This window comes from Pyrus communis, chromosome 10, assembly GCF_041283825.1.
Source record: "Pyrus communis isolate YQ-2024b chromosome 10, ASM4128382v1, whole genome shotgun sequence".
NCBI lineage: Eukaryota > Viridiplantae > Streptophyta > Magnoliopsida > Rosales > Rosaceae > Pyrus > Pyrus communis.
The window spans coordinates 29,808,635-29,835,408 of record NC_142574.1 but is presented as its reverse complement, the minus strand read 5'-3'; the positions used below and the strand labels follow the sequence as shown (position 1 = coordinate 29,835,408).

At 37.9% G+C, this 26,774-nt stretch overlaps 5 protein-coding genes and 1 pseudogene across 6 annotated transcripts; 5 read left to right on the top strand and 1 right to left on the bottom strand.

The window, feature by feature from the left end:
- The first annotated feature begins 22 nt into the window (after positions 1–22).
- Positions 23–4,683, top strand: LOC137728542 (negative regulator of systemic acquired resistance SNI1-like). The gene is made up of 15 exons (XM_088678128.1): positions 23–218; positions 566–591; positions 686–766; positions 857–943; positions 1,149–1,220; positions 1,491–1,572; positions 1,653–1,712; positions 1,912–2,114; positions 2,192–2,262; positions 2,396–2,465; positions 2,869–2,934; positions 3,039–3,194; positions 3,738–3,874; positions 4,178–4,260; positions 4,422–4,683. Exons 1-14 carry the CDS (start codon positions 23–25, stop codon positions 4,248–4,250), a joined length of 1,380 nt encoding a protein of 459 aa, XP_088534254.1. The 3' UTR covers positions 4,251–4,260; positions 4,422–4,683.
- LOC137729657 (D-Tyr-tRNA(Tyr) deacylase family protein) lies at positions 4,584–6,233 on the bottom strand. Its single transcript, XM_068468654.2, has 7 exons — positions 6,042–6,233; positions 5,841–5,932; positions 5,689–5,755; positions 5,569–5,599; positions 5,121–5,261; positions 4,837–4,918; positions 4,584–4,750 (listed from the first exon to the last, which is right to left on the bottom strand). The coding sequence occupies exons 1-7, from the start codon at positions 6,177–6,179 to the stop codon at positions 4,717–4,719; spliced, it is 585 nt and encodes a 194-aa protein (XP_068324755.2). The 5' UTR covers positions 6,180–6,233; the 3' UTR covers positions 4,584–4,716.
- Positions 6,234–8,290: 2,057 nt separating this feature from the next.
- LOC137728540 (glutamate receptor 2.9-like) lies at positions 8,291–11,176 on the top strand (annotated as a pseudogene).
- Positions 11,177–11,907: 731 nt separating this feature from the next.
- Positions 11,908–14,121, top strand: LOC137729924 (uncharacterized). The gene is made up of 4 exons (XM_068468974.2): positions 11,908–12,347; positions 13,003–13,082; positions 13,167–13,225; positions 13,624–14,121. Exons 1-4 carry the CDS (start codon positions 12,045–12,047, stop codon positions 13,926–13,928), a joined length of 747 nt encoding a protein of 248 aa, XP_068325075.2. The 5' UTR covers positions 11,908–12,044; the 3' UTR covers positions 13,929–14,121.
- Positions 14,122–14,797: 676 nt separating this feature from the next.
- On the top strand, positions 14,798–21,909 carry LOC137728340 (apoptosis inhibitor 5-like protein API5). Of its 2 annotated transcripts, none has more exons than XM_068467152.2 (17): positions 14,798–15,125; positions 15,226–15,342; positions 15,469–15,630; positions 15,904–16,003; positions 16,103–16,168; positions 16,449–16,546; positions 16,634–16,708; positions 16,983–17,132; positions 18,148–18,213; positions 18,310–18,375; positions 19,066–19,176; positions 19,659–19,748; positions 19,835–19,941; positions 20,366–20,480; positions 20,565–20,630; positions 20,720–20,823; positions 21,283–21,909. In XM_068467152.2, the coding sequence occupies exons 2-17, from the start codon at positions 15,256–15,258 to the stop codon at positions 21,485–21,487; spliced, it is 1,668 nt and encodes a 555-aa protein (XP_068323253.2). In that variant the 5' UTR covers positions 14,798–15,125; positions 15,226–15,255; the 3' UTR covers positions 21,488–21,909. The 2 variants fall into 2 exon arrangements, with proteins under 2 accessions (XP_068323253.2, XP_088533324.1); XM_088677198.1 differs by having other exon boundaries at positions 14,825–15,125; positions 15,196–15,342.
- A 661-nt stretch (positions 21,910–22,570) lies between these two features.
- Positions 22,571–25,521, top strand: LOC137728786 (E3 ubiquitin-protein ligase At4g11680). Its single transcript, XM_068467551.2, has 5 exons — positions 22,571–23,436; positions 23,688–23,807; positions 23,912–24,044; positions 24,668–24,832; positions 25,091–25,521. Exons 1-5 carry the CDS (start codon positions 22,886–22,888, stop codon positions 25,265–25,267), a joined length of 1,146 nt encoding a protein of 381 aa, XP_068323652.1. The 5' UTR covers positions 22,571–22,885; the 3' UTR covers positions 25,268–25,521.
- Positions 25,522–26,774: the final 1,253 nt, after the last annotated feature.

Genomic DNA, 26,774 nt, shown 5'->3' with positions numbered 1-26,774 from the left:
TTCTCTTTCGTTCCAAACACAAATGGCGTCAGTCCGTCTCCGTCTGCGTGGGTTTTTTGGCGGGAACATAAACTCAGTGCGGAAGGGTTTCGAAATTCTGGCAGAGGAAAAGATGGAGAGGCCCGGCAGTACGAGAAACGTGGGAGGAATCGAAGAGAACATATTAGCGATCCTCGGGTCTTCCGAAGCTAAAGACAATCAGGACGCCTACGAGGATAGTAAGTCTTAATTCTGTTGTTCCCTTTTTGTTGATAATTTCCTGTTTGGCTGCTGAGAAAATTCGTCAAGAAAATGAAGTTGGGGAACTAAAATTGGTTCCTCTATCAGTTGCTTCAACTCTGTTCTATATTATAAAGGGAATCACACCGTTTTATCTGTATTTTTTCTTCCAACATTTTTGGGCGTTTTTCAATCGTTGCTTGTTTATTTGGAAATTGGTGAACAGGAATCACTTTTCTCGAAGCCGTTCGTGCTGCTTCCATTGTACCGAAAGATGGAACTCCGATATATCTTTGCCCAAATAACCAATTTCTGTTCGTGCCATTTGTTGGACAGTACCATGTTTGAGGCAATCTTTTCCATTTAGATAAGGTGCCCAATGCTAACGTTAATATTCAATTTGTATTTTTATACAATCAGATGGTGCAAAGTTTCTTACAAATTTACTCTTCCTGTATTTTTTTAGCGTTTCCCTCGAGTATATTCTTCTGATGCAGATAAATCAAAATCATCCAGTAGCTTGCCTTTATTAATCGTGGTTGAAGAGGTACTAAGATTTTATCTTCTCCCCATCTGTTTGATATGTTGGACTGACTCATCTTGTATCAATTAAACGCCATTTCTGTGTGCTTGTTAGACTTGGTTTCCATTCACCTTCAGCTCTGAAATCATTAGTAACGAAAAGGGAGCTGCTAATAACTCCGGGAGACCAGTTGACTCGTATGTGAGTTAGATTTTTTTATCATAATTATAATTGTTGTGTGAAAAGCTAGTTCACTTTATTATGTTTAAGATCCTAGTGATTGATGACAATTCCACCTGATTTTATATTTTTTGTTTTTGAGCTCCCGTTGGAATCTTATCTTCGTTTTGGTAAGCTCATCTCTTGCAATTTCACCTTGATTGAAGTGTTCTCTTGCCAACTGCAGAGTTTCCAACTTTTGATACAAGCACTTGTTGATGCAACTGGTGAAGCAAACTTCCAAGCATCAGAAACAAAGGTTAGTTTACTTGCAGTAAGATCATAGAAAATGTATAAGAGAAGATTTTGAATTCGCATTTTCTTTGAATATGTCTGATAAAATGATCAGAGAGCATAATATGACCGTATCGTTCTTGAGCTTTCATTCAATCTGTGGTTTTGGGTTTTGATTGAGTTTTATGTTTTTGGTAGTTTAATGATATAGACTTACTTAACCTGCTTAGTCTTGCTTCCCTGGGTAAGCGAATTTGCTCATCTCTTTTTGGGCTTATTTGATCTTTTGTTGCAGTCCTTGGCAAAGATGCTATTGTTTCAATACCTAATTAATGTTTTGGAATGGGATTTTATACCACGTAACTGTATCTATAAAGGTAAATTGATATCTTCTTATCTGTTATGTTATGTACCTCTAGCTTTCTGGAAGTTTTAAGTTGCTCCTTATTGTATGCAGAAACCACAAACTGGGTAGTTCTGAGAGAGTTGTTACTCAACATGCTTCTGGTATTCTCTCTCTTTCAAGCCATGAATACTGAAGAGCCCGTTTCACATTGCCGATACATTAATTGATTGTTATACCACAACTCTTACCCTCAAAATTATCTTTTGAAGGTGTGAAGGATTGCTTGACGAAGCTTGATGAAGGATTGCTTGACGAAGCCCCTCAAAATTGATTCTTATACCACAATTCTTATACCACAACTCAACATGATGCTTAAACCACGCAAGCTTGATGAAGGATTGCTTGACCATTATGTGTAACCTGTATCAAACCCATGCTGGATTCACTGATGATCTAATATGTTCAAAGAACTCTGTGGCACAACCTGCTGAAAATTTTGATACTGGTCCTGCAATCGCTTTACTCGAGATAGGAAAGAATACCTGCAAAGCCATGCAGAAGTTTCTAGTAATTGTAAGCCCCTTAGAAATGTTTTTATGGAGGTTTTGTATGATGAATTTCAGAATTGTCACTCATTTTGGACTTTTCAGATAATGGAGCTTGATGCATCCAAGCAGAGTGCAGATACGCAAGGTTCTACTACCAGAGCTGATGGCATCAGGTACTAGTTTGTTTTCTTGATTGAACGGTAGTTGCTCGCTCTCTCTCTCTCTCTCTCTCTCTCTCTCTGCTTATATATCATCTTTTATTTTAATATTTTTTTTATGCAAAAACACTTTTCACATTTGGTGCAGAACTCCTCTGTTGGAGATGATTTTGGAGGAACTAACGTACAATAAAGAGATTCTTGACCCATTTCTCCAGGTTCAAATTGTTTAATTGCTATCCCTCACCCTCTCCCATTTGTGGTTTTCTATGTTTCTGTATTCCTACCATGGGTGGCAGCCAGTACCGTTGACTTCACACCTAAGAAGTTCCGTTCATCTGTTAAATTTTGACGGGGGGAGTTCATTTGTATAGCTGTTTACTGAAATCTGATGCTTTAGAAACATTGTTCTTGGTGCTTATAGCATGGCCACTGTTCTATCTTCAAGTGTAATTGGGTTCATATGCACTTGGTGCATCATTAGCAATTTCTTTGAGTTTGTTAAGGGTCTTGTATTTCATTAATATCTAACCTTCAGTATTAATATGTAACAATTTTTTATAAGTTGGCCACGAGTTCTTATTCCTTCTGCCAGTTTATTTTGTGAGGTTGCATTTGCAGGTTTTCGATGAACCTAAATGGAAGCTTAAGATAGTTGTTCAGTACTTGTGGAAATATATTGCTAAGGTAAGTTTTCAGAGTGCGTTTATATTGTCCTGGCATTATTTTTATTTGTTATATTGCCTGTTGTCTGTTAATGTCCTCACTTAATTGTATTCTACATGTCGTAGCCTTCCATTCGCACTCGTAAGTCAAATGGTCCTCCAGATGATGATGCATCTTTCAACGGAGCGTTGAAGTGCTTTTCAAATATCACCAGTGCAAGAAGTACCATAAAGAAGATTAGGACAGAAGTAGTACAGTTGCTTTTAGCACATGGATTTCAGGTGATTATTCTCTTTATTCATTCCAGGGTGATGTTTTGGTTGATTCTTCAAAGGATGTGATGTCATTTTTCCGTAACATTCTTATTGAGTCTGCGCCTGTGTGCATTGGTTACAGAAGTGTTCGTCTATGGATGGTATGTACCACGTAGATATAGCTTGTCTTTTCTTGTGGGACTACCGAACATTGCCTATTACCATGTGCCATTGATTACATGGTGTTAATGCAGTCGATGGCGTTTAGAGGGCATTATGCAAGCGAAATGACCCAAAATTGTCTGAAAAGGCCTTAGATGAGGTCTTGTTTCCCAGTTGGATGACATTTGGACAACTGGGATGAGTCGATATACATTTATATCCGATTGGATGGCTAAGAAGACATAGTATGTACGTGTATGTGTGCACGAGCATGCACCCATATTTAATCCTATGACACACCAAATGGCTTTTTATCTTATGCTATGAGACTTACGGTTTTAAGTCAATCAGAGTAGCATGTCTTACACTTTAACCGTAAGTTTCTTATACTTTCTAAGTCCTTTTCAGGCTCATTTGTCGCTGCCATGTGAAAACCGTCTGGTTGGAGACGCCTCTGCTTCCGATGAAGAAACAAGTAGTGGCTCACTTGTTGAAATATGCGAGAACATAATATCAGCATTCAAAAATATGAAGGCAGCAGACAAGTAAGTTCTGAATCAGAATCAGTTTTTACTTGTTTGTTTCCTTTATTCCTTCGCACATGAGGAGTTTTAACGAAACACTCCCAGTACTATTCACTTTTAACGAAAAACCATATTTTTACATTTTCCTAGTACCATTCACTACACATTTATTTGTCATTTTTCATTCAAACTAAAGTTTTTTTTTTTTTTTTATAAATTTTTCGTTAGTTTTCCTTCACACGTCTGTTATAAACAGTAAGTTTAAGCACGTAGGCTTTTTCTTTATAAGTTTTAACCTCGTATTATTACCAAAACATGGTTTAGGCGCATGGAGATCTCGTCACTCGGAAGGGAAGCACTATTTACGGCAGCTACGATGTTATCAGCAGAGTTATAATATGTTACAGGTAACCTGATTCGAATCTCTAGTATTTATACGCGTATTGGCTAAACTTGAATCTTGAACACGTCTGTTTATCAGGAAAGATTCTGATCCTAACCTACAGCAACTGTAATTTTTTGTCTGAAGAACCGATATCTGAGCTTTGCTTGTTTCCGCGTTTTTCAGGTCAGCTGCGAATAGCGTCCGGTGAAAGCTTAACAAGAACTAAGGAATGTGCCGCGCGCTTTGTGTTTTATGGTCGGCCCTAAACCTTCATTTCCACCTACTTTTGTTCTAGGATAAATCAGTGTCAGGCTGTAGAATTGTAGTGAGATCGTTCGCCGGAGATCAAAAAGAAAACCAAGAATGTATAAACACGGTGATGGAAAACCAGAGATCAATCAAGAAAGTCAAATATTACATCCTAGATATTCAAATTCCGAGTCCATTGCTAAATCTTCACTTGAGCCAATTGACGAAATCATGATTGTTCTTCGCTCACATCATTCGAGTTCCTGAGATGATTGTTAGCAAAATTAAGTTCAGTCGAATGCAAACACGGTGATGGAAAACACCGGAAATACCAGGGGAGTACACTCACTTGGGGGACTGTGAGTCGATCTGCATTGTGACTGGTCCGTCATTCACCAAATTAACCTTCATCATTGCTCCAAACACACCATCTGCACATCCAATCAAAGAAACAAAAGAGATCAACAAATCGAACACATTCAAAAAGAAAGAGCCAAAACTCGAAAATTCTGAACCAAAGATAACAGAATGCAGCGAGAACTCTCAATCCGTTAAGCGAGATCAAGCCGTTTATTTGACAATGTATGCAATACATCAAACGTATAGCAGAACTTTCGAGTTACAAGACATCACCTTTGACTGCATCAGGTTTGTAGGAATTTCTGAAGCTCTCAACCACAGAAGCATAAAAGGGCTTCGCTTTCTGAGGCGGCATCGCCACATGAAAATCCGGCTTGTTGCCCTTCAAGATTCCGTACAATGTAAACTGACTCACTGTCACATTCTCACTACAGCATTAGAGTTCACAAGTACACATATATGGATAACATACGACCGTTTGGTCCAGCATTTTCACGAAGCCAACAGGGCTCCCTGCTTTGCGATGGTCGGGGGAATGTCTATTGTACGTAGTCTTACCCTTGTTTTGCAAATACGTTGTTTTCAAAACTCGAACCCGTAACGTAATTTTTCGTTCACAAAGGAGCAACTTTCCGTTGCGCCAAGGCTCGTCCTCACAAAAATAATCGATTGAAAAATTGTAATTTATATGTTTCTAAAAAAAAACATTTAGCTGAATTACCAAGTAGGACTTCATAATTTCTCTGCATTACCTGAAAACGTTAAGAAGTAAAGTAAATAAATAAAAAGCAGCATAGAAACCGTTAATTCAGTTAAATTCATGAAAAAAGAGGGAAATTACGTTTTGGTCCCATCCTCTGCCGGTGCTTTCATTTGGGAACAACCTCATATTCAAGACCTTCCGGCATCTGAAAATTTTTCACTAATTAGTATTCCAATAAAATAAAATAAATAAAAATTGAGAGAAAAATTAATTTAGTAGCGAGTACGGACATGTAGTCGGCGTCGGAGGTGGAATCGGAGTCGTGGAGGCCGACGAGGACGAGGAGGCCCGGCCCAATCTCCGACACGATGCGCCCTTCCACCTGCAATTTGCTATCTTACGCAGTTGAGGCGTCGGATAATAAATAATATACAGTATACCAGATCGAAATTAGGGGTGAATGTGGATGTGGGGAGTGTGGACTGACTGACCTCGACGCTGGCGGAGGCGACGCGCTGGACGACGGCTCTCATGGCTTTGATTGGTTTAGGGTTGGATCGGGGGCGAAAGTTGTGGGATTGGTGCGTGTGCTTGCAATAGTGAGGCACTGGCAGCGGCAGGCAGTACATGTTTCTGCTTTTTTGTTTTAGGTCTCTTTTTCTTTTCTTTTTTTTTTTTTTTGAATTTTTATTCGTGTAATAAAAGTCTGCAATAGGTTTAAGCGATCCTTTAGACCTTCCACAGTAGGTCCGGAAAAGCGAGCGTGGTCTCAAATACATTGAACTCGTATAGGAGTGTAATTTTCACGGTAGGCAAGAAAATTTGAGTGTGATGGAATGCATTTTCACAGGTATGTTTAGTTCACCGTGTCTCTCTATAAGATAATCATTACGTCCGTTGTGTGGGTCAGAACTTAAACAACAAGAAATTTCGCTATCTTAGGACCGTTATAGTTATTGCCGCCTTCACCAGGGCTTCGGTTGTCAGCTCTCCTGTCAGTATGTCACCAACTTCCTTGACCTTCTGACACTAGGTAGGCGTCAAGCCCCATACATGGTTTAATACCAATTTATGAGTTTAATATATTAAACTCACAAGTGTAATACTTATAAATTAGTAAGCTCTAAAGTATAACTCTTGATGGCATTGAACTCACACTATTGTCACAATAGCATTATTAGTATCAATTCCAGACTGCTTAATTTTTGTATAGGTATCACATTCATTCATATTACTTTGAAATGCCGAGGGATAAACTTGAAGTAGAAATAGCAATTGTATTTAAAAGAAAACTCCAATAGATTTCTTTATAGAAAATTTAGATAATTTGATTAAAAAAAAAAAAAAATCGTCTAAGTTAGACTTGGATTCAATCCATTGTTTCCTTCTAGAAGAGCTTAGTTGAATAGGTTCATTGTAACTATATTTGTGGTAAGAATGATCAATTTAATTAGGGACAATTTCGTTATATCATACTAATATATCTGTAACATGCTCTTTTGTTGTATATTAATGGCTTCTGCGAGTCGCAGCTTATATATGAGGAGTTGATGTGTAGGGAAGAAAATCTCCCTTGCTGCAGAGACACCAGCATCAAATGTTGGCGGCATTACTTGAAGTCCAGTAAGATCAAAAGGTTTGAAGATCGATTGTCAGCGCTTTATGGCAAAGATTCATCAGTGTTGTTAGCGAACTTGAAAAGGTTAAGGAAGCCACTTTTGAGCTCCAATGGTTGAAGTCGAATTAGGCCATTTGTGTCGCCCAACACATATTTTTGCAACAGTCCGAAGGAAGCAAAATGATTTTCACCTTAAATTGAAGCGTCAACGGAAAGTTTTCTCCTTGGTATAACGGTTTATGAATACCTTTCATAGAAGGCCAGAAGCAACGTTGTTAAATTCTAAATACTTCCAGAAGCTAATGGAGTCACAGTTATAAAGATGTCCAAATAAACATCAAGGTCAACTAATCAATTAGTTGTTTATTAAATGGTCTAACTAGAAATTTGACCCAGACATGCAGATACATTAGTTGATTAGGTCAGTGTGCTCGTCCATTTACGCCCTAGCTCAAATTTCTTTTCTGTAAATTAGAGCAGTTTAGAATTTGAAACTAGAAATTTGTGAGGAGGACATATGGTGTTAAGGGGAAAATAATACAAGATCCAACTAGGTGTAAGGGGAGAAGATTGGTCAACAGTAGGGGCTACAAAACACAATAAGACTAAATGCATGAGAGGCCTACATCCAAGTGCTATGTTTGACAAATCACATCCAAACAAGAGATGCAATTTTTGTGAATCACAAAATCGATCTGCTAAATCCCAAAATTGCAAGTTTGAAACTTACACAACAGTTACGTTGATTCATCGTAAAAGACTTGTTCCCCCACATCTCGGTAGTATTCTTTCCTGGCAGACCAATTCAAGGATAAAATCCACACATTTCCGGGGAAAATACCGCGTTTTCTCTTGCACACAATCGAAATTTTACCTAGCATAAGCTGATCTGCTAAATCCCAAAATTGCAAGTTTGAAACTTACATAACCGTTACGTTGATTCATCGTAAAAGACTTGTTACCCCATATCTCAGTAGTCTTTTTTTCTAGCGGACCAATTCAAGGATAAAATCCACACACATTTTCTGGGAAAATACCGCGTTTTCTCTTGCACACAATCGGAAATTTTACCTAGCATGAACACAAATCCTTGTGCAAGACAGTAATATATATAAACAGAACATGTGGGGAAGGTTAGATCAGAACAAAATGTCTTTTCCTTTCCCTAAACTTGGGCTCTTGCTTCCTGTGCTCATCGTCTGCTTGCTAATTGCTATCTCCCATGGAGTTGGAGCTAACAATAGTAGCAATGTCACCAACATTGGAGCAATCATTAATGCTAATGGCCGTATTGGGAAAGAACAGAAAACTGCCATGGAAATTGCAGCTGAAAACTTCAACAACTGTTCGAAGACTCATAAGCCAGTCCTTCATTTTCGAGAATCTGGCAGAGACCCCCTTTCGTGCTTCTTCTGCTGGTTAGTATACACACGACGGTTGTTATAACATACATCATTAAGCAGTTAGTTTGTACACATAAGTGCTTAACCATAAATATATATATGGAGAAGGTAGAAACATAGGATTGGTTGTAGCTGAAGGATTGATAAAGGAGAAGGTAGAAGTGATAGTTGGCATGGAGACATGGCACGAAGCAGCTTAAGTAGCTGATCGTGCAGGAAACCAATCAAATGTTTCGGTGATTTCATTTGCATCGCCAGCTATCACCCAGCCCCTAATCCAAAGCCGCTGGCCATATCTGATACGAATGGCAACAGACGGTTCTGCTCAGTTGAAATGCATAGCAGATATGGTTTCTGGGTACAATTGGAAAAGGGTTGTTGTAGTCTACGAAGATGATGGTCACGGTGGAGCTGTTGGGATGCTAGCTGTTTTATCTGAGGCCCTTCGAGATGTTGGTTTGAAGATTCAGCACCATTTGATTCTCCCGCGAGTTTCTTCAATGTCTAATCCAAATTGGGATGAATTAGAAGAGATATTGAGCCTTCCCAACATACAATCCCGTGTGTTTATTGTTATTCAGTCATCTTTTCCTACAGTGACTCATCTGTTTTGTGTAGCGAAGAAGATGGGAATTGTAGGAAGAGACTCAGCTTGGATAATCACAGAGAGTGTCATTAGCGATTTTCCTGACTCTCTTGACAACTCTGATATGAATGGCACTCTCGGAATCAAGACCTACTATGCTAATAATTCTAGTTCTTGTACGAAGTTCCTAAAGGAACTCGAAACAAAGTTTTCAGACGAAGATAACACTGCGCCAATGCCAGGAATTTATGCGCTTCAAGCCTACGATATGATGACCGTCATTGCACAGGCCATAACAATAATGACTAGTAACAACAGTTCTACTACTAGTAGCAGCCTGCAGGTGTTGTTAAACATATTGTTGAATAATTGTACTGGTCTGAGCGGTAAAATGTACTTCAAAGAAGGTGAGGTACGTTTTTATTCTCCACGATTTAGGATCATAAATGTCGTTGATGGGAAGATACATAGAGATGTAGGGTTTTCAGAAAGCGTTGTCAGGCAAGGCACAAACAGACGTAATGATGTTGGTATAATTTGGCCCGGGAAGGCCAAAAGTGCCCCAAAAGGTTAGGCTATGCCTACTTCTGAGAAGCCAATGAAAATTACGGGACATAAATAAACAAGGCGTCCAGAAGGAGAAAAAGAAGTTTTCGTAAAGCATTTCTCTTTCAGATATCAGTACAAGCCTAACTATGAAACGATGCAGTCTAAAATTGTTAAACCAAAAAGTTAAATGTATGAATCTTTCATCTTGCAGGAGAGAAAATCTGTAACAACTTAGCACGAGTAGTTGTTATAGAGTGGCTTTTTGTTGTATTGATCTCAAGCTCAAGCTACACTGCTAATCTTTCTTCAATTCTTACCATCAACCGGATAGAACCAAACGTAATAGACACCGAAATGCTGAAGAGAACCGAAGCGAGAGTTGGGTCAACTGCAGATTCACTTGTCAGGAACTACATGCTTAATGTTATTGGATTCAGAAACGCAAACATCATAGAAATAGACCCCCAGCACAACGTGGACTATTTCAAGAGCAAACATTTATCTGCTGTCTTTCTTGAACTCCCATTTGCAGAAGTACTCATCAACCAGAACTGTAAGGGATACACTAGAACTGCGCCAACCTACAGATTCGGAGGATTCAGCTTTGTAATTAGTGAATACATTGCATACAACACATCTTCTTACTATTCAACATTAGGGAAACGGTTTCTGCACACCGTTGTTTGTTTTTGTCAACTTATTCTCCTTTGGTTTATTCAATCCAAAGAACAATAAATTACCATATAATGGTGTGCCGAAATCACTTCCCTCAACTTAAGTAGTTCTACGAAACTAACAGAATTGATTTCGTGTTTATCATGCAGGCATTCCAGAAGGGCTCCCCAATAGCGAGGGATTTCACTAGGGTCGTTCTAAAGCTATTGGAACATGGAGAACTGAAGGAGCTACAACATAAGTGGTTGACTCCAAAGGAAGAAAAGTGTTCAAGAAATGCGACTTCAGATATACCGGAAAGCTTGAACCTCAAGAGTTTCTCCGGCCTCTATATTATTACCGGCGTTACTTCCACATTTTGTTTCCTAATCTCTCTTGTTATCTTGCTGAGGCAGTTTGGAGACCGAAAAATGGAGCAGGGCAATGCAAGTCCGAGTGATGAAAGTATTTGGAAGAGAACAGTTAGAATAACAGGATATATTAAACGAAGTCTTTTTCCCCCAAAGGAATTTCCACCTTTCCCTAATGTAGAAGAATGGAGTTCTCCGTTTAAGGTGGAACAACACGGTCGCTTCCAACACTCCTGATCATCCCCAGGCCTTGATGTCGCCGCCGGAAATTGAATGCGTGACGCCGCCGGAAACTGAAGGCATTTCAGAAGAACCTATAGAACAAAGGCAATAGTACATACTACTGCATGTTAATAGCTTGCCAATTGTATTCCTTCCTTTTCCTTTTCTTTTTTTTTTTTTGATCCAAGTATTGTTTCATTTCTTAATTCCCAGGAAATGTGAGCTTCTAAGTGCTTCTCTTTCATTGTAATATAAAATTTTCACCACTTCAAATGACAAAAATGTTATTTATAATTTTAGCAATTTGAGTAATTTTACTTAAAGATTGCTCTCTAGCTTTGACGAACATTAAATATTAGTTTTTTTAGAGAGAACAAGAATTTGACTAACATCATTTTTTTTAGCTGGTTACGATTTATAAGATCAAATGTGATTCAAATATAATTAGTCTAGTCTTGAGAGTTTATTTGGAAAAATATAAGAGAATTGTAGATAAATTTATCTGATCACATAACACGTTCAAGTACTTATTATGAACAAATGTATTAACATATTATCGACTATCCATTATTATTTCTATTATTGGTACCATCCATACTTCCAGTATAAAGTCGTCAAAATGCCAGTGGAAGTCTAAGAAGTAGATCACGATGTGTTAACTTCATTAGATAGTCAGCAAGACACGTGGCAATTGCTTGAGCTCACTTGGGTTGGGCGGAAGAGGATTCTCACGTCTTAGTCGTTTATCATATATCGTGCGATCATTTTTCGTCAAGTACTATTTGTGTTTAATTTTAAATAAAAAGTTAAATTATTTTTGACCGCACGATACATAATAAATGGATAAGATGTAAAGATCTCTAGGATCTTCACAATTTGAATGGGGATGAGATCCAAATCCTACTTGGGCTTTCGCATCGAAACCTGTCGGCCCATCCACCGCCACTTCGTTCAGCTTCGACTCTTATTTGTATTTCTCGTCCCGACGAAGGTGTTTGATAAAAGTCCTGGATGTTTCTAGCTCTCCAGCAGCAATCACAATCCCAATTAGCTCTTTACTCCGAAGTCCGAGCACTTGAAAATCTTCTAAAATGCGAAGAGCTTCCAGGATCTTTACGCTTCCAGCTTCAAATCTCATCGGCCATTCTTCTTCTTCCGCTGGCGCTGTGCACAAACACTCCTTCATAACTCTGACCCTGCAACAAAATCGCCAAAACCCACAACAGCAATCGTTTCCGGGAGGATTTCTGAAATGGGGTTCGCTGGGTTTCTTCAGGGCTTCGAGTTTTGCTACTGGGTTCAATCCCTTGAAGGCTAAGCCGTTGGATTCCATTATTGATGTCGAGCGGGTGAAAGATCGCTCGGCCGAGGACATCGCTTCGGCTTGGGACGATGTAAGCCTCTCAGTTTCCTTGCTTTTCTGTGCCTCCAAATGTTACATTTTACTGTACAAGTTTAGTTTATCTGTGGTTTTTTGAACTGGGTTTTGCCTTCTTTTTCTTAATTTGACTGATTTGCTTTTCTTTCGATTAATTAGATTGTTGCAGAAGCTTGTTTCATTTGCTATAATATTCTATATGGTAAAAAAAGATAAGACTTTAAGCTGCTCAGTACTTGTAGCTGTAAAATATCTAGCTTTGTCATAGCTTTAAAGTTTCGTTCTTGAAGATTTGAAGCTCACATTTTTGTTACTGTTTTTATTTTTTTTGGATAATGTGATATTATTCTGAACTTCTCTAACTTACCGGAGGAGGATTCGAACACGGGTGCAAGGAGATTCGAGCCACTACATTGTATCTATCTTGTCCCTTAATATGAATTGGCTGTGTGTTAAATCTAAGCTGTCTGCTGCTTGAGGCCACAGTGTTAAAGTCTTTTTCTAACCTGATTTTCATGATATCCTCATGAGCTAAAATTTACGCTTACCATGCATCATGTGCATTTGCGATTGATCTTGCTTATCAGTTCTTTAGTGTCTCACTAGATGTGGCTTCCGTTGCAAGATTGTTTTCTAGTATCATTTATGTTTAGACGGGTTGTCTTTTATAGTTTCACCTGGGAAGAGGTCATATCGGTGCATCCATGAATGCAAAACTATATCACCTGTTGGAGCATAGAGCGGCAGATTGGTAATCAGTTTACGTAATGATTGTCTTCCTTTGCTTTCTTTCATCTTTCCGTTGTTTTAACTTTCAACTTGTTTATCATGGCAGCCGGTATTTTGTCATTCCCTTGTGGAGAGGAAATGGTTATACCACAATGTTTGCTCAAGGTTTGGCCTCTAGCCAGTCTATTTACTACTCTTTCTAGTGATCACTTCAGCACGTCTTACATTCGCTACCAAACATTGTAAATGTTATGTAGAAGCAACAACGCGCCAGTATAGGACTACTTAACTTGCTTTTGTTAGTTTATGTCATTAATATGTCAAGAGTTATCTATGCCCATAGTTGATGTTGTCATTGCTCAATGCTGAGTGGCAACATCAAAGAAGAGCATAGGTGGGACCTCTCGAGACGAGTGACATTTTGCAATCTTGCATATCGGTAGAGAACTTGCTCGTTAGATTATAAAATTAAAGAGTTTGAAGAAACTTTTTTCCAATTAAAATAACTAAACAGTTGGATAATGCCTTGTCGTATCAAGTTTTGATTCAAAACTCTTTTGCAGTACAGATGCCACACATGATTTTCACTGGTCTTGAAGATTACAAGGCGAGGGGAACTCAAGCTTCTCCCTACTTCGCTGTAACTTACTACAACGAATTTGCAGAAAGCAAGGACATGGTGCTTATTCGAGGGGATGTCGTACTCCCCAGCAAACTCACTGACTCGGAGGCAAAATGGCTTGTGGAGACCACCCAATCATTTTATTTGAACGACATGAGGTATAAGCTGGTCGAACGGTTCAACAAACAAACACACGATTTTGAGTTCAAGGATGTCTTGCAAGCATTAGAAATGCCGATTCTGTGATTTCTCCAACGGAAAGAAATTTGTCTTACTAGCAGTGATAGAAGGAGCTTTGTCAATAAAGGAGGATTAATTTGATTTTTGCAAAAGGGTGTTGTACTTGTGAGAAATCCCCATAGGGGATACCATGTTTCATACTGATTTGTGCCTTGAATTTTGTGAGAATTGTTTTAACAAAGCCTAGTATTGAAGGTCACGTAAATTGTCATGATTATACATGGTGGATAAATTTGTCCAAAAAAAATACATGGTGGAGAAACTTGGAGCCATAATTTTTTAACTTTGGCCCAATCGGAGTGTTGGTTCATGAACTAAAAATTCACAAGTATTGGTCTCTGAACTTGTTATAATGTGGGGCAATGATCATTTTGTCAACTTTATTAGAATTTTTATCCATTTTTTGTTCCTTTAAATCCTTTATTTTGGATGAAAGTTCTAACGAAGTTAGCCAAAAAAACCATTGCTTTGCATTATAATAAGTTTAGAGGCCAATATTCATGGATTTTTAGTTCAGATACCAAAACTCGATTTGAGCTAAAGTTCAAGGATGATTGCTCAAATTACCTCTTCATGGTGTTAGTCAAAAGAGATTGATTTTCGCACAATCTTTTCTTTTGTTGTACACCCATGTTTATTTGTCTCATGGCTTCCTTATGAGTTATTCAATCTAAAGGCCAAAAATAGATAGGGGCGTGCAGAAGGGAAAGAGATGTGCGAAAGTTCTTTTCTTGGTCAAAACTATCTCATTTACGTATTGTATGAAACAAATTATAGTGAATCATGCAATTAACAAAGTTCAATAGCCATGTTGATTAGATGAGGAAAATAAACTTAAAATTTGAACGGACTCAATTTCTCAAAAACTTCATATACAAGTTTTCAACTCGTTTGCAAGAAAACGACATGCTGCAAGAGCATCTTTGGATGTTCATTAATCAGGAGTAAGACGGTGCGTTTTGAGCATTAGGAGAAACGCTGTTTTTAGCTTTCTCGGTGAGAAGCCCAAAAGGGCCCGACGAGACGTCGTCGTATGACTACAAAGTAAACGGCATAGAGGGGAAGCTCGGCCCCGTCTTTTTCCCTTCCCCATCAAGCCCTCTCTTCGTCGTCTTCGTCTTCTTCTTCGTTTTCTTCTTCTTCTTCTTCTTCAGTCACTCTCTCTCCCTACTTTCTCTCTCTACACTCCAGAGCCAAAAACCAGTAAGCTCTCTTTCGAATTCCAAAATAATAACTATGAATTTTCGAATACCTTTGCGTAATATAATAATAGTTCAATTTTTTGTTCCAAATTTCGCCTCAGCTTCTTCAGAGAGCCAGAAGAGCAGCTTCAATGGCTGACCCCTCCGACGAGGCCAATCACATCGAGAAGCTTTACGAGTTCGGCGAACGACTGAACGAGTCCAAGGACAAGTCCCAGGTGCCCCACGCCCCGCCAATTTCCTTCCAGCATCCTTTCATATTTTATACTTTTTGAAATTTTGGTTTCTAGGGTTTTTCTGGGTTTTAATATTTTGCGATTTTTGTTTGTTTGTTTGTAATTCAGAATGTTAAGGATTACCAGGGGATTATCAATGCGGCCAAGACCAGTGTCAAGGCCAAGCAGCTGGCTGCCCAGCTTATTCCGAGGTTCTTCAAGTTCTTCCCCGAACTTTCGCAGCCCGCCATCGATACGCACCTCGATTTGATTGAAGAAGAAGAGCTCGGGGTTAGTTCATATCTGTATACCCACTCGTGATTACTTGCACTCATTGCATTTTTTGATGCCCTAGCTATATTTGGTAACTGGAGAATTGTTGAGTTTTTATTTATTTATGGAAGAGTTAGATCCCTGTTGAAAAAGTTTGTGTCTTGAATTAATTTGTTGTGACATATTTGAAGCAATTTATAACATGCCTTTGCATGTTATTCTTATTTGGGGTCTTGCTGGTTTTAACATTCAGTTCAACTATTTAGTTCGGATCATCAATGTAATGTGCAGGTACGAGTACAAGCTATTCGGGGCCTTCCCTTGTTCTGCAAGGATACGCCTGAACATATTGCGAAAATTGTAGACATTCTTGTGCAACTCCTTGCATCTGGTAATTTTTTTTGTTTCCATTCTTTGTTGGGAATTGTGATTCTGGGAGTATGGTGGTTGTGTTATATGAGTGATGTTGGCCTTTGTTGATGCTTTTTAGAGGAATTTGTGGAGCGTGATGCTGTGCATAAAGCACTTATGGCTCTTTTGAGGCAAGATGTTAAAGGTATATTTGTGATCTTCAAACTAACTGATAGTGAATCATCATAGATTATACGTTTAGTACAAATTAACTGTTAGGGCATGATTACAAATTAACTGATGTATGATTACATCAGATTTTAAGTTGGCATTTTTATTTATAAGTAAATATGTTTATGTGTACAAATGTACACATTTTATGCAGATTTATGTGTTTTTACTAGCCTTAAGTTCAACACCTGATACATCTTGGATCATTGAAATCTATCTCTTTCATAAAGTATCTCATCTTCTTCTATGCACAGCTTCTTTGACAGCATTATTCAAGCACATTGGGAGTGTTGATGAACCAAGCACAGATGAGTTCATTCGGGAGAAGGTTTTAAGCTTCATTAGAGATAAGGTGAGAAGACCACTTTGTCGAATGTCCAATACGATTATTATCATGTATCTCTTAAGATAACTGGATCTTGAATGATCAAAATTGTAGGTATTTCCTATTAAAGCTGAACTTTTGAAGCCTCAGGAAGAGATGGAAAGGCATATTACTGATTTGGTAAAAAAGGTATGTACATGAATGCTGTGCCAATTGTCTTCATGCGCATGTTTATTTAGAGTCTTGGAACTGTGTACTTAAGTTCCTATGAATGTATTATTTTGAAGTGTGGCATGATGCTCTGTCGCATCTATTTAGTAAATTTATGGGCTGTTCTCTTCCCCTCATGTTACCTTTAGTTAAAAGAAAAACCATGGACATTTATAATTATTATCTCTTGAATTTTATTTTACTTTTCTGTTGAAAGGTTGTATATGACTTATACGATTGAGTTCAATTGCAGAGTCTGGAAGATGTGACTGGTGCCGAGTTTAGAATGTTTATGGACTTCTTAAAAAGTTTGAGCATATTTGGGGAGAAAGCGCCTGCTGAACGCATGAAAGAACTTATTGGAATTATTGAAGGACAAGCTGATTTAGATGCCCAATTCAATGTAAGCACTTGTTTTATTGTGTTGATTTAAGGGTAAAGAATAGAAGCTTCTGACCAAGCTGAATATGCAAAATGTACTCACGATGAGTAATGCAGAAATAAGCGTTTTTGATATTGCTCTGTTATTTCATAAGATGCTTGCATTTATTTTATCATCGTTATATCTGATGCATTGACTTTGTGTTTTGATTACTATTTTATGATTGTATCATACCTGAACCAATATCAACCCATGAGTGTTGAATATATATATGAGTATATACTGTATAGTAATGTTGGTGATTACTTTTTTCCGGCTTGGTTTAGCTCCTTGGAAGTTTTTTTTTTTGGTTGCTAATTTTATTTATTCTTGGGTGACATCGTATGGAATTAATCTTCTGTTAAAGAATTTGGCCAAGCTAAGATGAGGCTCTTCATTTGTTGTGCTTAGCGTAGTCATTTGATTCAATGTGTATGTAGTTCTTATTCTTGAGACTTCTTACCAGCTTTCTCATCATAATATTGACTGCATGCTCAAGATTTGTTAAGTGATAAGTTTGTGTACTTTTCCCTTTTTCATTGGGATGAGCAACAAATCTGTCAATGGTAAACAGGTGAAGCTCTACTTAGTTATCTAGTATTCATAGGATACCAATTAGACCTGTAATCAAACCAGTAGATTAACAGGTGGTTTTTGGGGCTGGGGTAGTCTACTAGTATTTGTTTTTCAAGATATATAGATTCATCGGAAGCTTGATATCTATCAGTTTCTTAAAGTATCAGGTATCTATAATGTTTGTAGGGTTGAAAGTTTGAGTTAGAATATTATTTCAAATTATAATGACCACCAGTGTCTTGTTAACGTAAGCCACCCTTAGATATGATATTGTCCATTTAGGCTAGAAGGAAACAAAAGTGATGCTGTTGGAAAAGGTGCTTCCACAATGTATATTCTGCTTCCTCTTTTAATATCAATGTATTCATTTTAATCACTATGGTTCTTTCGGTAACTTAACAACAAAATGGTTGGGATGCAGGTTTCAGATGCTGATCATATTGATAGGTTGATATCCTGCCTATTCATGGCTCTGCCATTTGTTGTGGTATGGCCTCTAATTATCATAGATTTTTCCATGTGCTTTTGATGTGTATATTTCTGGGAATCAAGTACCAACCATGTTTATTCATATTTCACATAGAGGGGTGCGTCAAGCAGCAAATTCCTAAATTATCTGGACAAACACATCCTTCCTGTTTCGGACAAGGTAACATCATCATTTCCACTGAATTGGTATATTATCCTAGTATGCATGTCAAGTTTCTTGGTAATCTGAAGAGTTTTATTTCTATATGGTTCCATAAATTGAGCCAGTATTGGCCAAAACAAATGAAAATGTTTAGATTTTTCTTACAAACTGATATATAATTAAACATTGGGATAGAATATTTTCTATATATTTGTTTGCTTGATTGGTTTTTGTCTGAAATGTTCCATCGGAATCTGGGATGATTTATCCTTTCTGCTATTGGTCTCCTAATCTTGTTTTATTTCTTTTTCTTGACTCAACTACTCAATTACTAAAGCAGTGTTTAGATCAAATAGTTGATGTCTTTATTTCCATATGAATCCAGAAGTTTTTCTAGGTTGTAAGTAGTCATACTTTCTTCGCACTTGTCTACATTGTTATGAGGACTCTGAGAAATGATCATTACATTCTGAAATGAAAACAAGGACAATATGGAATATAGGATTAAGTAAATAGCATTGGGAGTGCGGTACATGCAAGCCTTTTGTTGATGATAAAATAAAATTTTAAATTCATTTCAATTTTATCTGTATCTTTCTATGACTGTGTGACAATATTTATATTATGCTGTGCTTTCTTTATAGTGTTTTATTGTAATGGGAAAGCTTGTCAGATTCTTATTCAAACAACGTTTTTTTTTTTTGTCAGCTTCCTGATGAAAGAAGGCTAGATTTGCTCAAAGCCCTTGCAGAAGTTTCACCTTTCACAGCACCACAAGATTCTCGTCAGATCCTTCCTTCTGTTGTTCAGCTGTTAAAGGTACAATTTTTTTAATCGGTAATGACATCAGTTTGTATATTCAAAATTATCGGATGATTGGACTATGTGCGTGAAGATCCGACCTTTAAAATACTCTCCACTATTGCAGTCGGTGTTTATAAATGTAAATGCCTAATGCAAGGTGTTTGAATTCTGACAAGATGAAAAACAAGCCTTTTGGGACTCAAGTTATTAATTAAAAATTATTTAATTATGTATTATTTGTATTAATTATTATTCAACAGTAATAGTCAATTTCAGACCTTGTAATATTCATTTATTACAAGGCGCATTGCTGTGAGGTGAACCTCAATTGCACCTTAAAAAACTTCTTAGAATTGATGTATTCACATTCAGTGTTTGGACAGTATTGGCTTTTTTATTTGTTTCAGGTCTGGATAACAAGCCATTTTGAGTCATTTTTTTTGTTTATTATCTCGTTGCAAATTAACTCGCATTTTTATTCTATTTTTTCCTTGCAGAAAAACATGCCTCGGAGAAAGACCGGGGATGAGTTTAACTTCACTTATGTAGAATGCTTATTGTACACGTTTCACCATCTTGCTCACAAGGTAATTTGATTTCCAGTCAACCTCCCTTGTCAATACTACTATGAATAAACATTGTTTTGTGCTTACTTGATTTCTTTACCATATAGGTTCCTAATGCTACTAACAGTCTATGCGGTTACAAGATAGTGACTGGGCAACCATCAGATAGACTTGGTGAGGACTTTTCAGAGCAATATAAGGAGTTTACTGAGAGGTTGGTCTTTCTTTTTCCCTGTTTTTCTCCTTGTATATTTTATTACTTATTCTAGTTTACATAATGAAGTACCACATGAGTGTATATATAGGAATCAAAATATGCCGAATAACTCATGCTCTTTTAAATCCTAGGTCTTCCTGTTCCTTCATCTGGCTTATATTTCCTCTTTTCTTGTCAATGTGCATCCAATATACTTAGCCCTTAACTCCGGTTGTGAGATCGAGTGTTTTTTCTTAAGAGAGGTTGAGGCTGGTTAAAGCTTATGCTGAGGGTAGTAGCCTCCATATCAAGGAGAAGTCTATGGCTGAAATTGAAGACCTTGCAAATTACCGATATCTGATAAATTTCTCTGAAAAGTGGAGAATCAAGTGGCCACACCTCTATAAGACTATAACTGGAAATATTATGATTGTCTGTGCAGGTTGAGTTATGTCGAGGAGCTAACTAGGGCCACCATGAAGAAATTAACACAGGGAATGGCTGAAAAGAACAAAGCGATGGCAGCTGCAAAATCTGACGAAGCAAAGGATACCATTGTGAGTTAATTTCATGGTCATTTCACAGTTTTGTGAACCGTTTCTGTTAGCAGTTATCTTAAACAATGATTTTATGGTGTGCAGAAAACTGAAAAGCAGAATACTACAACCGGGTTGCGAACCTGCAATAACATATTGGCAATGACAAAGGTGAGGGCAACCGTTTGAGAATTTTGGATGGATGATCATTTATTCATGATCTTTTAGAACTGATGTTTAAATGATTTGAAACAATGTAGACTCTACATTCAAAAACACCCTCATTCATTGGAGACAAGAGCATCAACCTGTCTTGGAAAGAAGCAACAAAACCCGCTGTGCCCTCTAGTACACCTGTTGCAGGGTAAGAGAAAAATTCTTGAACCTATATTTTGTTTTTTTGTGTTATACTCTCATTGGTTTGAAGAATAGTTTTTGATTTATGTGATGTCAGACTTTTGGCGTCATTAGTTCAACATACATTTTCCTCAATTGCTTGTGCAAAGAATAAAGTGCGCAGTTCATTTATTTCAATTTTGTGGCTCGGAGAAAAAAAACTCAAAACACCTAATTTTCCTATGTTTTATCATATTCTTTTAGTCACAATCTTGAATTTTAACAGACATCGATACTTGTCAATATTTTCGCACTTCCTGACCATTTGTATATCCGTAGACATCTACATTTAAAAGCTTAGTCTTTATCCATACGAGATGCACTTTGAATCTTGAAAGGAAGGTATAACATGCTGTGAAATCAACATTTTCATCCTATTGCATAGTTAAAGGATCCATTCTTATAGGGTTTAAACCTACTGTTGCAGAACAAAACGACCTGCTAATTTTTCCAATGGATCCGGAAATACGCCTTCAAAAAAGGGTCGTGGTGGCGGATTACAAAATCAGCTTGTTAATAGAGCATTTGAAGGTTTATCTCAAGGTGGAAGAAGCAGGGGAAGGAGCGGCGGTGGTGGAAGGAGCAGAGGCAGAGGGTGGGGTGGACGTGGAAGGGGAAGGGGTTACAGATAGCTGCACCGTGAGACAACTTTGGGAAATCACGATGGTGAGAGAGACATGGATGCGCCCCAGGAAAACGCAGATGAGTACGTGATGTGCTGAATTCCTCTCTATGAAACGAGTTAGAAACAAGTTTTGTTTCATCGAGCAAGCTGATTATAATCTAGATTCGTTGTTGATTAACGCTACTTATTATGTTCGTCTGGAGCTTTGTCTAACAAGAATGGGGCGACCGGATTAACGCTCTGAGTATTTCCATCTGTCGTCGAAAAAATATGCAGGGTTCCGAGACAGCTCCGGGAATCTATCCGTGCGTTGGTGAATGTATGCTTTCAGGGGATTTATAATACTGCTAGTTTGACTTTGTTTTTATGATTGAATGTTATGAATTTATAAGAACTCATACTGACTGATGGAAATTGCTTCTTTTGCCATTTTTAAGTTTTGCCAATTACCTCTTTACTTTCTCCTTATTTATAGGGTTCGTTTGGAAACGTTTTGAAAATAATTGAAAGAGTTTTTGAAGAAAATAATTTTGATTCCAAAAACATTATTACTAAAAGTGTTTTCAATCATTCTAATAGCACTTTCAAATGCGCTAATAAAAGTTTGTTCAACCATGCGATACATTGTTGATTGAAAGCGTAGAAGATTTAAAAGGTTGTTGTGAACTTAGGCCTACCCAAGCTGGCTATGAATAGTGTGCCTCAATTTTTACAATCAAGTTTGTATTGATGTATTATCTCTTTAGTTTAAATCATGTTAAAATGTTTGATAATTTTACTATGTTTTGGAAATGCATCATCTCTGGATTTCTTCCAACAAATTCTATCAATTAACAAATTTGAGCTTTTGAAATTTGATTTAATGGTTAAAATTATTATAATTTTTAAAATGATTTTAATTTTTTATCCATTTGATCAAATTTCAAAAGTTCGAATTTATTAATTGATAGGATTCGATGGAAGAGACTGAAAGAAGATTCTCTTCCCTCTTCAGCGTGGGACATGGTTGATATGCGGGGAACAAGTGGATGTGTACTATGAATCTATAAAATACCTCTCTAATAAATGACAAAATGGTAAAATTATCCAAAATTAATTTCCTTTTCTCTTTTTCCTATTTACAACAAAATAAAACAAAATATGCTTCGGTAGTCCCGCGCGTACGTCAACTCGTCCATCTCTTATTTAACGGTTGCCAAAACCCCATGTGATTCGTCTTTAAAGTGTGTTCTTCCTTACCACGATACAAAACGCTCACCAAATTTTCCGATCCCAAAAAATCCAATCTTTCAATTCGATCCCCCACACTCTAACCCTAAATTTCACTTTTCCAGATCAAATGGAAAATCCCCAATTCAATTAGCTTCGAAATTCAGTAAAATTGAAAAAAAAACAATTGAAAAAAATGTTGAGCTCAAACCAATATCAACCCTCTCCCTCCGACGCCTCGTCGCCGCTTTTAGGCCACTCTATCGCGGACAACATCGTCCGGAGCCGGAGACTCATACGTCGGCCGCCGCATCCTCTCCGTGGCGCAGCTCGGTTCTTGCGACGCGCGAGCAGCCGCCGGATGATGCTGCGAGAGCCGTCGGTTAGAGTCCGTGAGGCCGCGGCGGAGCAGGTGGAGGATCGCCAGAGCGACTGGGCCTACTCGCGGCCGATTATCGTTTTGGACCTATTGTGGAACGCTGGGCTCCTGGGACTTGCCGTCGGGGTGCTGTCGCTGAGCTGGAAAGAGGAGCCTTCCGTGCCTTTGAGGACTTGGATTGGCGGGTACGCGTTTCAGTGCCTGGTGCATATGGTCTGCGTGGTCGTGGAGTGCAAGCGGAGGAGGCGCGGAGGTCAAGCGGCGGCGGGGGCGGAAGCGAGTTCTGCGTGGGAAAGTTCATCTGGGTCTGGGAGTGATGATGCTGAGGACTATGGAGTTGAGCAGAGCACAGATTACACTGCCACCAGGTTTTTCCCTTTCTCTTTTTCTCTTTTGAAATTATTAACCTTTTGGTTTTAGGGTTAATTGAGAACTTGAACTGGGGTTTTGAGTATTAACTGTTACTGTTTGTAGTACTGTAGCTGTTGCATTGTCTGTTTTTGGGTGAAAATTGTTAAATTTGGGAATTTTGGATTGGATTTTGGCCTCTAGGAAAGAACCCATTTTCCAATTGAAGAAATTGTTTTGACTGAGATTGATTGATGGTTTGATATGGCAGTGTTGCAAAGAATTTGGAGTCTGCGAATACGGTATTTTCGTTTATCTGGTGGATTCTTGGGTTCTACTGGGTGACTGCTGGCGGTGAAAATTTGACAGAGGAATCTCCCCAGTTATACTGGTTTGTTTGAGCTAATTGTCCCTTTTTGCTTCTGTTTTCTTTCAAGTCCTTTCTGCGCATGCTGTCGACTTTGTAGGCTTATAAAATATGGGTTTCTTTTGCAGGATATGTATCACTTTTCTTGCTTTGGATGTTGTTTTCGTAGTCATCTGCGTTGTTCTTGCATCTCTCGTTGGTATTGCCGTTTGCTTCTGTCTCCCCTGCATCATTGCCATCTTGTATGTTGTGACAGATCAGGTATGTGCTTGTAGGAAATGTTTGAGTTTATTCCGTATGTTAAGGGTGCTTGATAATCAGTGATTTTATGATGCCACTTGAATAAATTTGTCGCTTGTCGTATGGACATAAGATCTACTTTGACTGGTGAATGTCTATTGCACAACATTACGCCTCTTATCTTCTCGAGCCTCAAGAGTCAAGGCTATATATGAGGCAAACTAAGAATATATTGTAATGTTTCTGTTGTCTGGTGCAATTGAATGCACTAAAACTTTCGGATAGGAAATTATCTCCAATCCCCACTGGGATTCTGAGTTAAGATCTAAACATGCCATGTGAAGACATTGTCTAGCAGTGATTTTCTGCTCTTGGAGATTTACAGTGACTTTGCTTTTATTTGTCAAATTTTGACTATCATATCTTGCACAGTTTCTGTGTATGAGTCGTTCTCTTGCACGGTTTCTTTGTATGAGTTGTTTACTTTTTTAGGAGAAGTATTGAATTTCATTAACACAATCTGTGAGAACTTTATACCTTCCTTCCGCTTATATGCAGTTAAATACTGTCTGTCCCTAAACCACTTATATGCTGTTAAATACTGTCTGTCCCTAATTTCCTGGTCATTTTTTGTTTCTGGACAGGAAGGAGCAACAAAGGAAGAGATCGATCGTTTGCCTAAGTACAAGTTCCGCAAGATACCTGATTTTGACAAAGTTAATGGTGAGATCCAAGAATCTTTTGGAGGAGTAATGACTGAATGCGACACTACTACACCTACCGAAAATGTTCTCTCCCCAGAGGATGCCGTAAGTTCCATGATACCTTCTTGATATCTTATTACTAGAAAAGTCTCATAAAATAGTTAATTGTTTTTAAATGGCATGCTGAAATAGGTTTTTGTATTACCAACTGGAATTCATACATGTACTTGTTCAGCAATTGAGCCTTCAAGTCATGTGTATGAAGTCTGGGGCACCAGATCCGGGGTTTCAGTTTCTCATTGCCAAATTAACCCTACACCAAATCACTAAGTGTGCTTATTACGTGAGTTGTGTTAATCTTAGGAATGTTGCATCTGCCTTTGTGCCTACGAAGATGGAATTGAACTGCGTGAACTTCCTTGCTGTCACCACTTTCACTGCACCTGCATAGACAAATGGTTACAGATCAATGCCACATGCCCACTCTGCAAGTTCAACATTTTGAAGTCCGTTAGCCAAAGCAGTAGCGAAGAAGTATAAAAAGTAAGTTCTGTATAACAGTTATGAGGAGATTTCATGCCCTGCTCCTATGTGTATAGACCATGAAAGATTTCACCGTCTGCCGGAATCCGGATGCAACTTCACGGTCGGGTTTGTTGCGGGAGCATCTTCACCTCCAAGAATGTTAGTTTGTATAATGAAAGTCATTTGTGTGATATCTTATAAACAAAATGTTTAATATGTAGTAGTCCTACCTTTTTTGACATAAATTACAAAATAGTATTTAACAAGGATATTCTCGTCTTTTGGCTGTAAAGTTCACATGTTAGGTCTAGAATTTTTTAAATTATTTTTTGCTTCATAATTACCCCCAAAGGATTTATGGTGAGGATATAACCCAATTCAAAATTGTATCTTTACAAGTTTAATTCTTTTGGAAGAGGATCATCTCCGGATCCACTTTGTGGGGATTATAGGGGTCTCCACATCTTAGTCGTTCATTGTACATCGTGCGAATAGTTTTAGTCAGATAATATTTATATTTAATTTTAAATAAAAAAAATCAAATGATTTCTGACTGATGTGAGGATCTCTGGGATCCTCATAATTTGGGTCCGGATGTGATCCAAAGGGAATTCTTTCTTCCAGCCAAACGGACCAATTGTTTCAAACAAACCTGTCGACAATTTATCAGGTTGAATTGAAGTGTTACTCTCTCACCACTTGCTAAGTCAGTATAATCACTATTTCGAAGAAAAAAAATGTTTTATTTCTATTTTTAAAAAAAAATCTCAAAACATTTTAATATTCAAAATAAACAAGGGTCATGCATCAAGGGTTAGGATTGTTGATGTTTCAAAATAAACAAGGGTCATGCATCAAGGGTTAGGATTGTGTTGATGTTTAGGGTCTTCTTTTTTGAACCACTATGTCTCAAATTCAAACACTCCTCCTATTTAGTGTGAAATTAGTGAAGAATATTTGCTCGTTAAACAAAAAAAAAAAAAAAAAAAAAAAAGAAAGAAAAAAAACACTAAGGGTATGTTTGAAAGTGAATTTGGGATGTATAACTATTTTTGGAAGAAGCACTTGAGAGATATTTTTTCATATAATTACTTAAAAATCACTTTATTTTATTTTATTTTATAGAGAAGCACATACGAGAGGGTGTTCTTCGTTTATCCACAAAAGAAGTCATCCTTGACGCCATCCCATTCCTTCCTTCCCCGTCGAACTGCCTCTCATCGCGGCTTCGCCATTGGAGGAGGGTTCTTGGTAAGCCATCGAATTGCACACGAACTCAGGGATGATGGAGTTAATTTAGCCTTTCGGTTTGCTTGCTTATTGATCAAAACCAACTTTACACGACACCGCATCACACATCCTGACATCTGTAATTTTCCTATGTAGAGTCAACGGTCCAAGTTTGGTATTAAATGATTTAGACCCCAAATGCACATAATGACTATTCATGTGGTTCTTGTTGCAGCATTAGGTTGACAGAAAGATATCATTCGTGCATATGCTTTTTCTGTTTTGAAAAGGG

What these genes read in the sequence shown, in the direction of transcription:
- LOC137728542 (XM_088678128.1), top strand. Translation starts at nt 23, where the DNA reads ATGGCGTCAGTCCGTCTCCGTCTGCGTGGGTTTTTTGGCGGGAACATA. An exon ending in TATTAATCGTGGTTGAAGAG is followed by an intron (nt 767 to 856) that starts GTACTAAGATTT and finishes TGTGCTTGTTAG; the next exon opens with ACTTGGTTTCCATTCACCTT. An exon ending in AATATGAAGGCAGCAGACAA is followed by an intron (nt 3,875 to 4,177) that starts GTAAGTTCTGAA and finishes AACATGGTTTAG; the next exon opens with GCGCATGGAGATCTCGTCAC.
- LOC137729657 (XM_068468654.2), bottom strand. Translation starts at nt 6,179, where the DNA reads ATGTACTGCCTGCCGCTGCCAGTGCCTCACTATTGCAAGCACACGCAC. An exon ending in ACCTCCGACGCCGACTACAT is followed by an intron (nt 5,756 to 5,840) that starts GTCCGTACTCGC and finishes AAAAATTTTCAG; the next exon opens with ATGCCGGAAGGTCTTGAATA. An exon ending in CAAACCTGATGCAGTCAAAG is followed by an intron (nt 4,919 to 5,120) that starts GTGATGTCTTGT and finishes TTGGATGTGCAG; the next exon opens with ATGGTGTGTTTGGAGCAATG.
- LOC137729924 (XM_068468974.2), top strand. Translation starts at nt 12,045, where the DNA reads ATGCGAAGAGCTTCCAGGATCTTTACGCTTCCAGCTTCAAATCTCATC. An exon ending in TCGCTTCGGCTTGGGACGAT is followed by an intron (nt 12,348 to 13,002) that starts GTAAGCCTCTCA and finishes TGTCTTTTATAG; the next exon opens with TTTCACCTGGGAAGAGGTCA. An exon ending in GAGCATAGAGCGGCAGATTG is followed by an intron (nt 13,083 to 13,166) that starts GTAATCAGTTTA and finishes TTATCATGGCAG; the next exon opens with CCGGTATTTTGTCATTCCCT.
- LOC137728340 (XM_068467152.2), top strand. Translation starts at nt 15,256, where the DNA reads ATGGCTGACCCCTCCGACGAGGCCAATCACATCGAGAAGCTTTACGAG. An exon ending in TTTGAGGCAAGATGTTAAAG is followed by an intron (nt 16,169 to 16,448) that starts GTATATTTGTGA and finishes TTCTATGCACAG; the next exon opens with CTTCTTTGACAGCATTATTC. An exon ending in TAAGCTTCATTAGAGATAAG is followed by an intron (nt 16,547 to 16,633) that starts GTGAGAAGACCA and finishes TCAAAATTGTAG; the next exon opens with GTATTTCCTATTAAAGCTGA.
- LOC137728786 (XM_068467551.2), top strand. Translation starts at nt 22,886, where the DNA reads ATGTTGAGCTCAAACCAATATCAACCCTCTCCCTCCGACGCCTCGTCG. An exon ending in TGTATGTTGTGACAGATCAG is followed by an intron (nt 24,045 to 24,667) that starts GTATGTGCTTGT and finishes GTTTCTGGACAG; the next exon opens with GAAGGAGCAACAAAGGAAGA. An exon ending in TTCTCTCCCCAGAGGATGCC is followed by an intron (nt 24,833 to 25,090) that starts GTAAGTTCCATG and finishes TGTTAATCTTAG; the next exon opens with GAATGTTGCATCTGCCTTTG.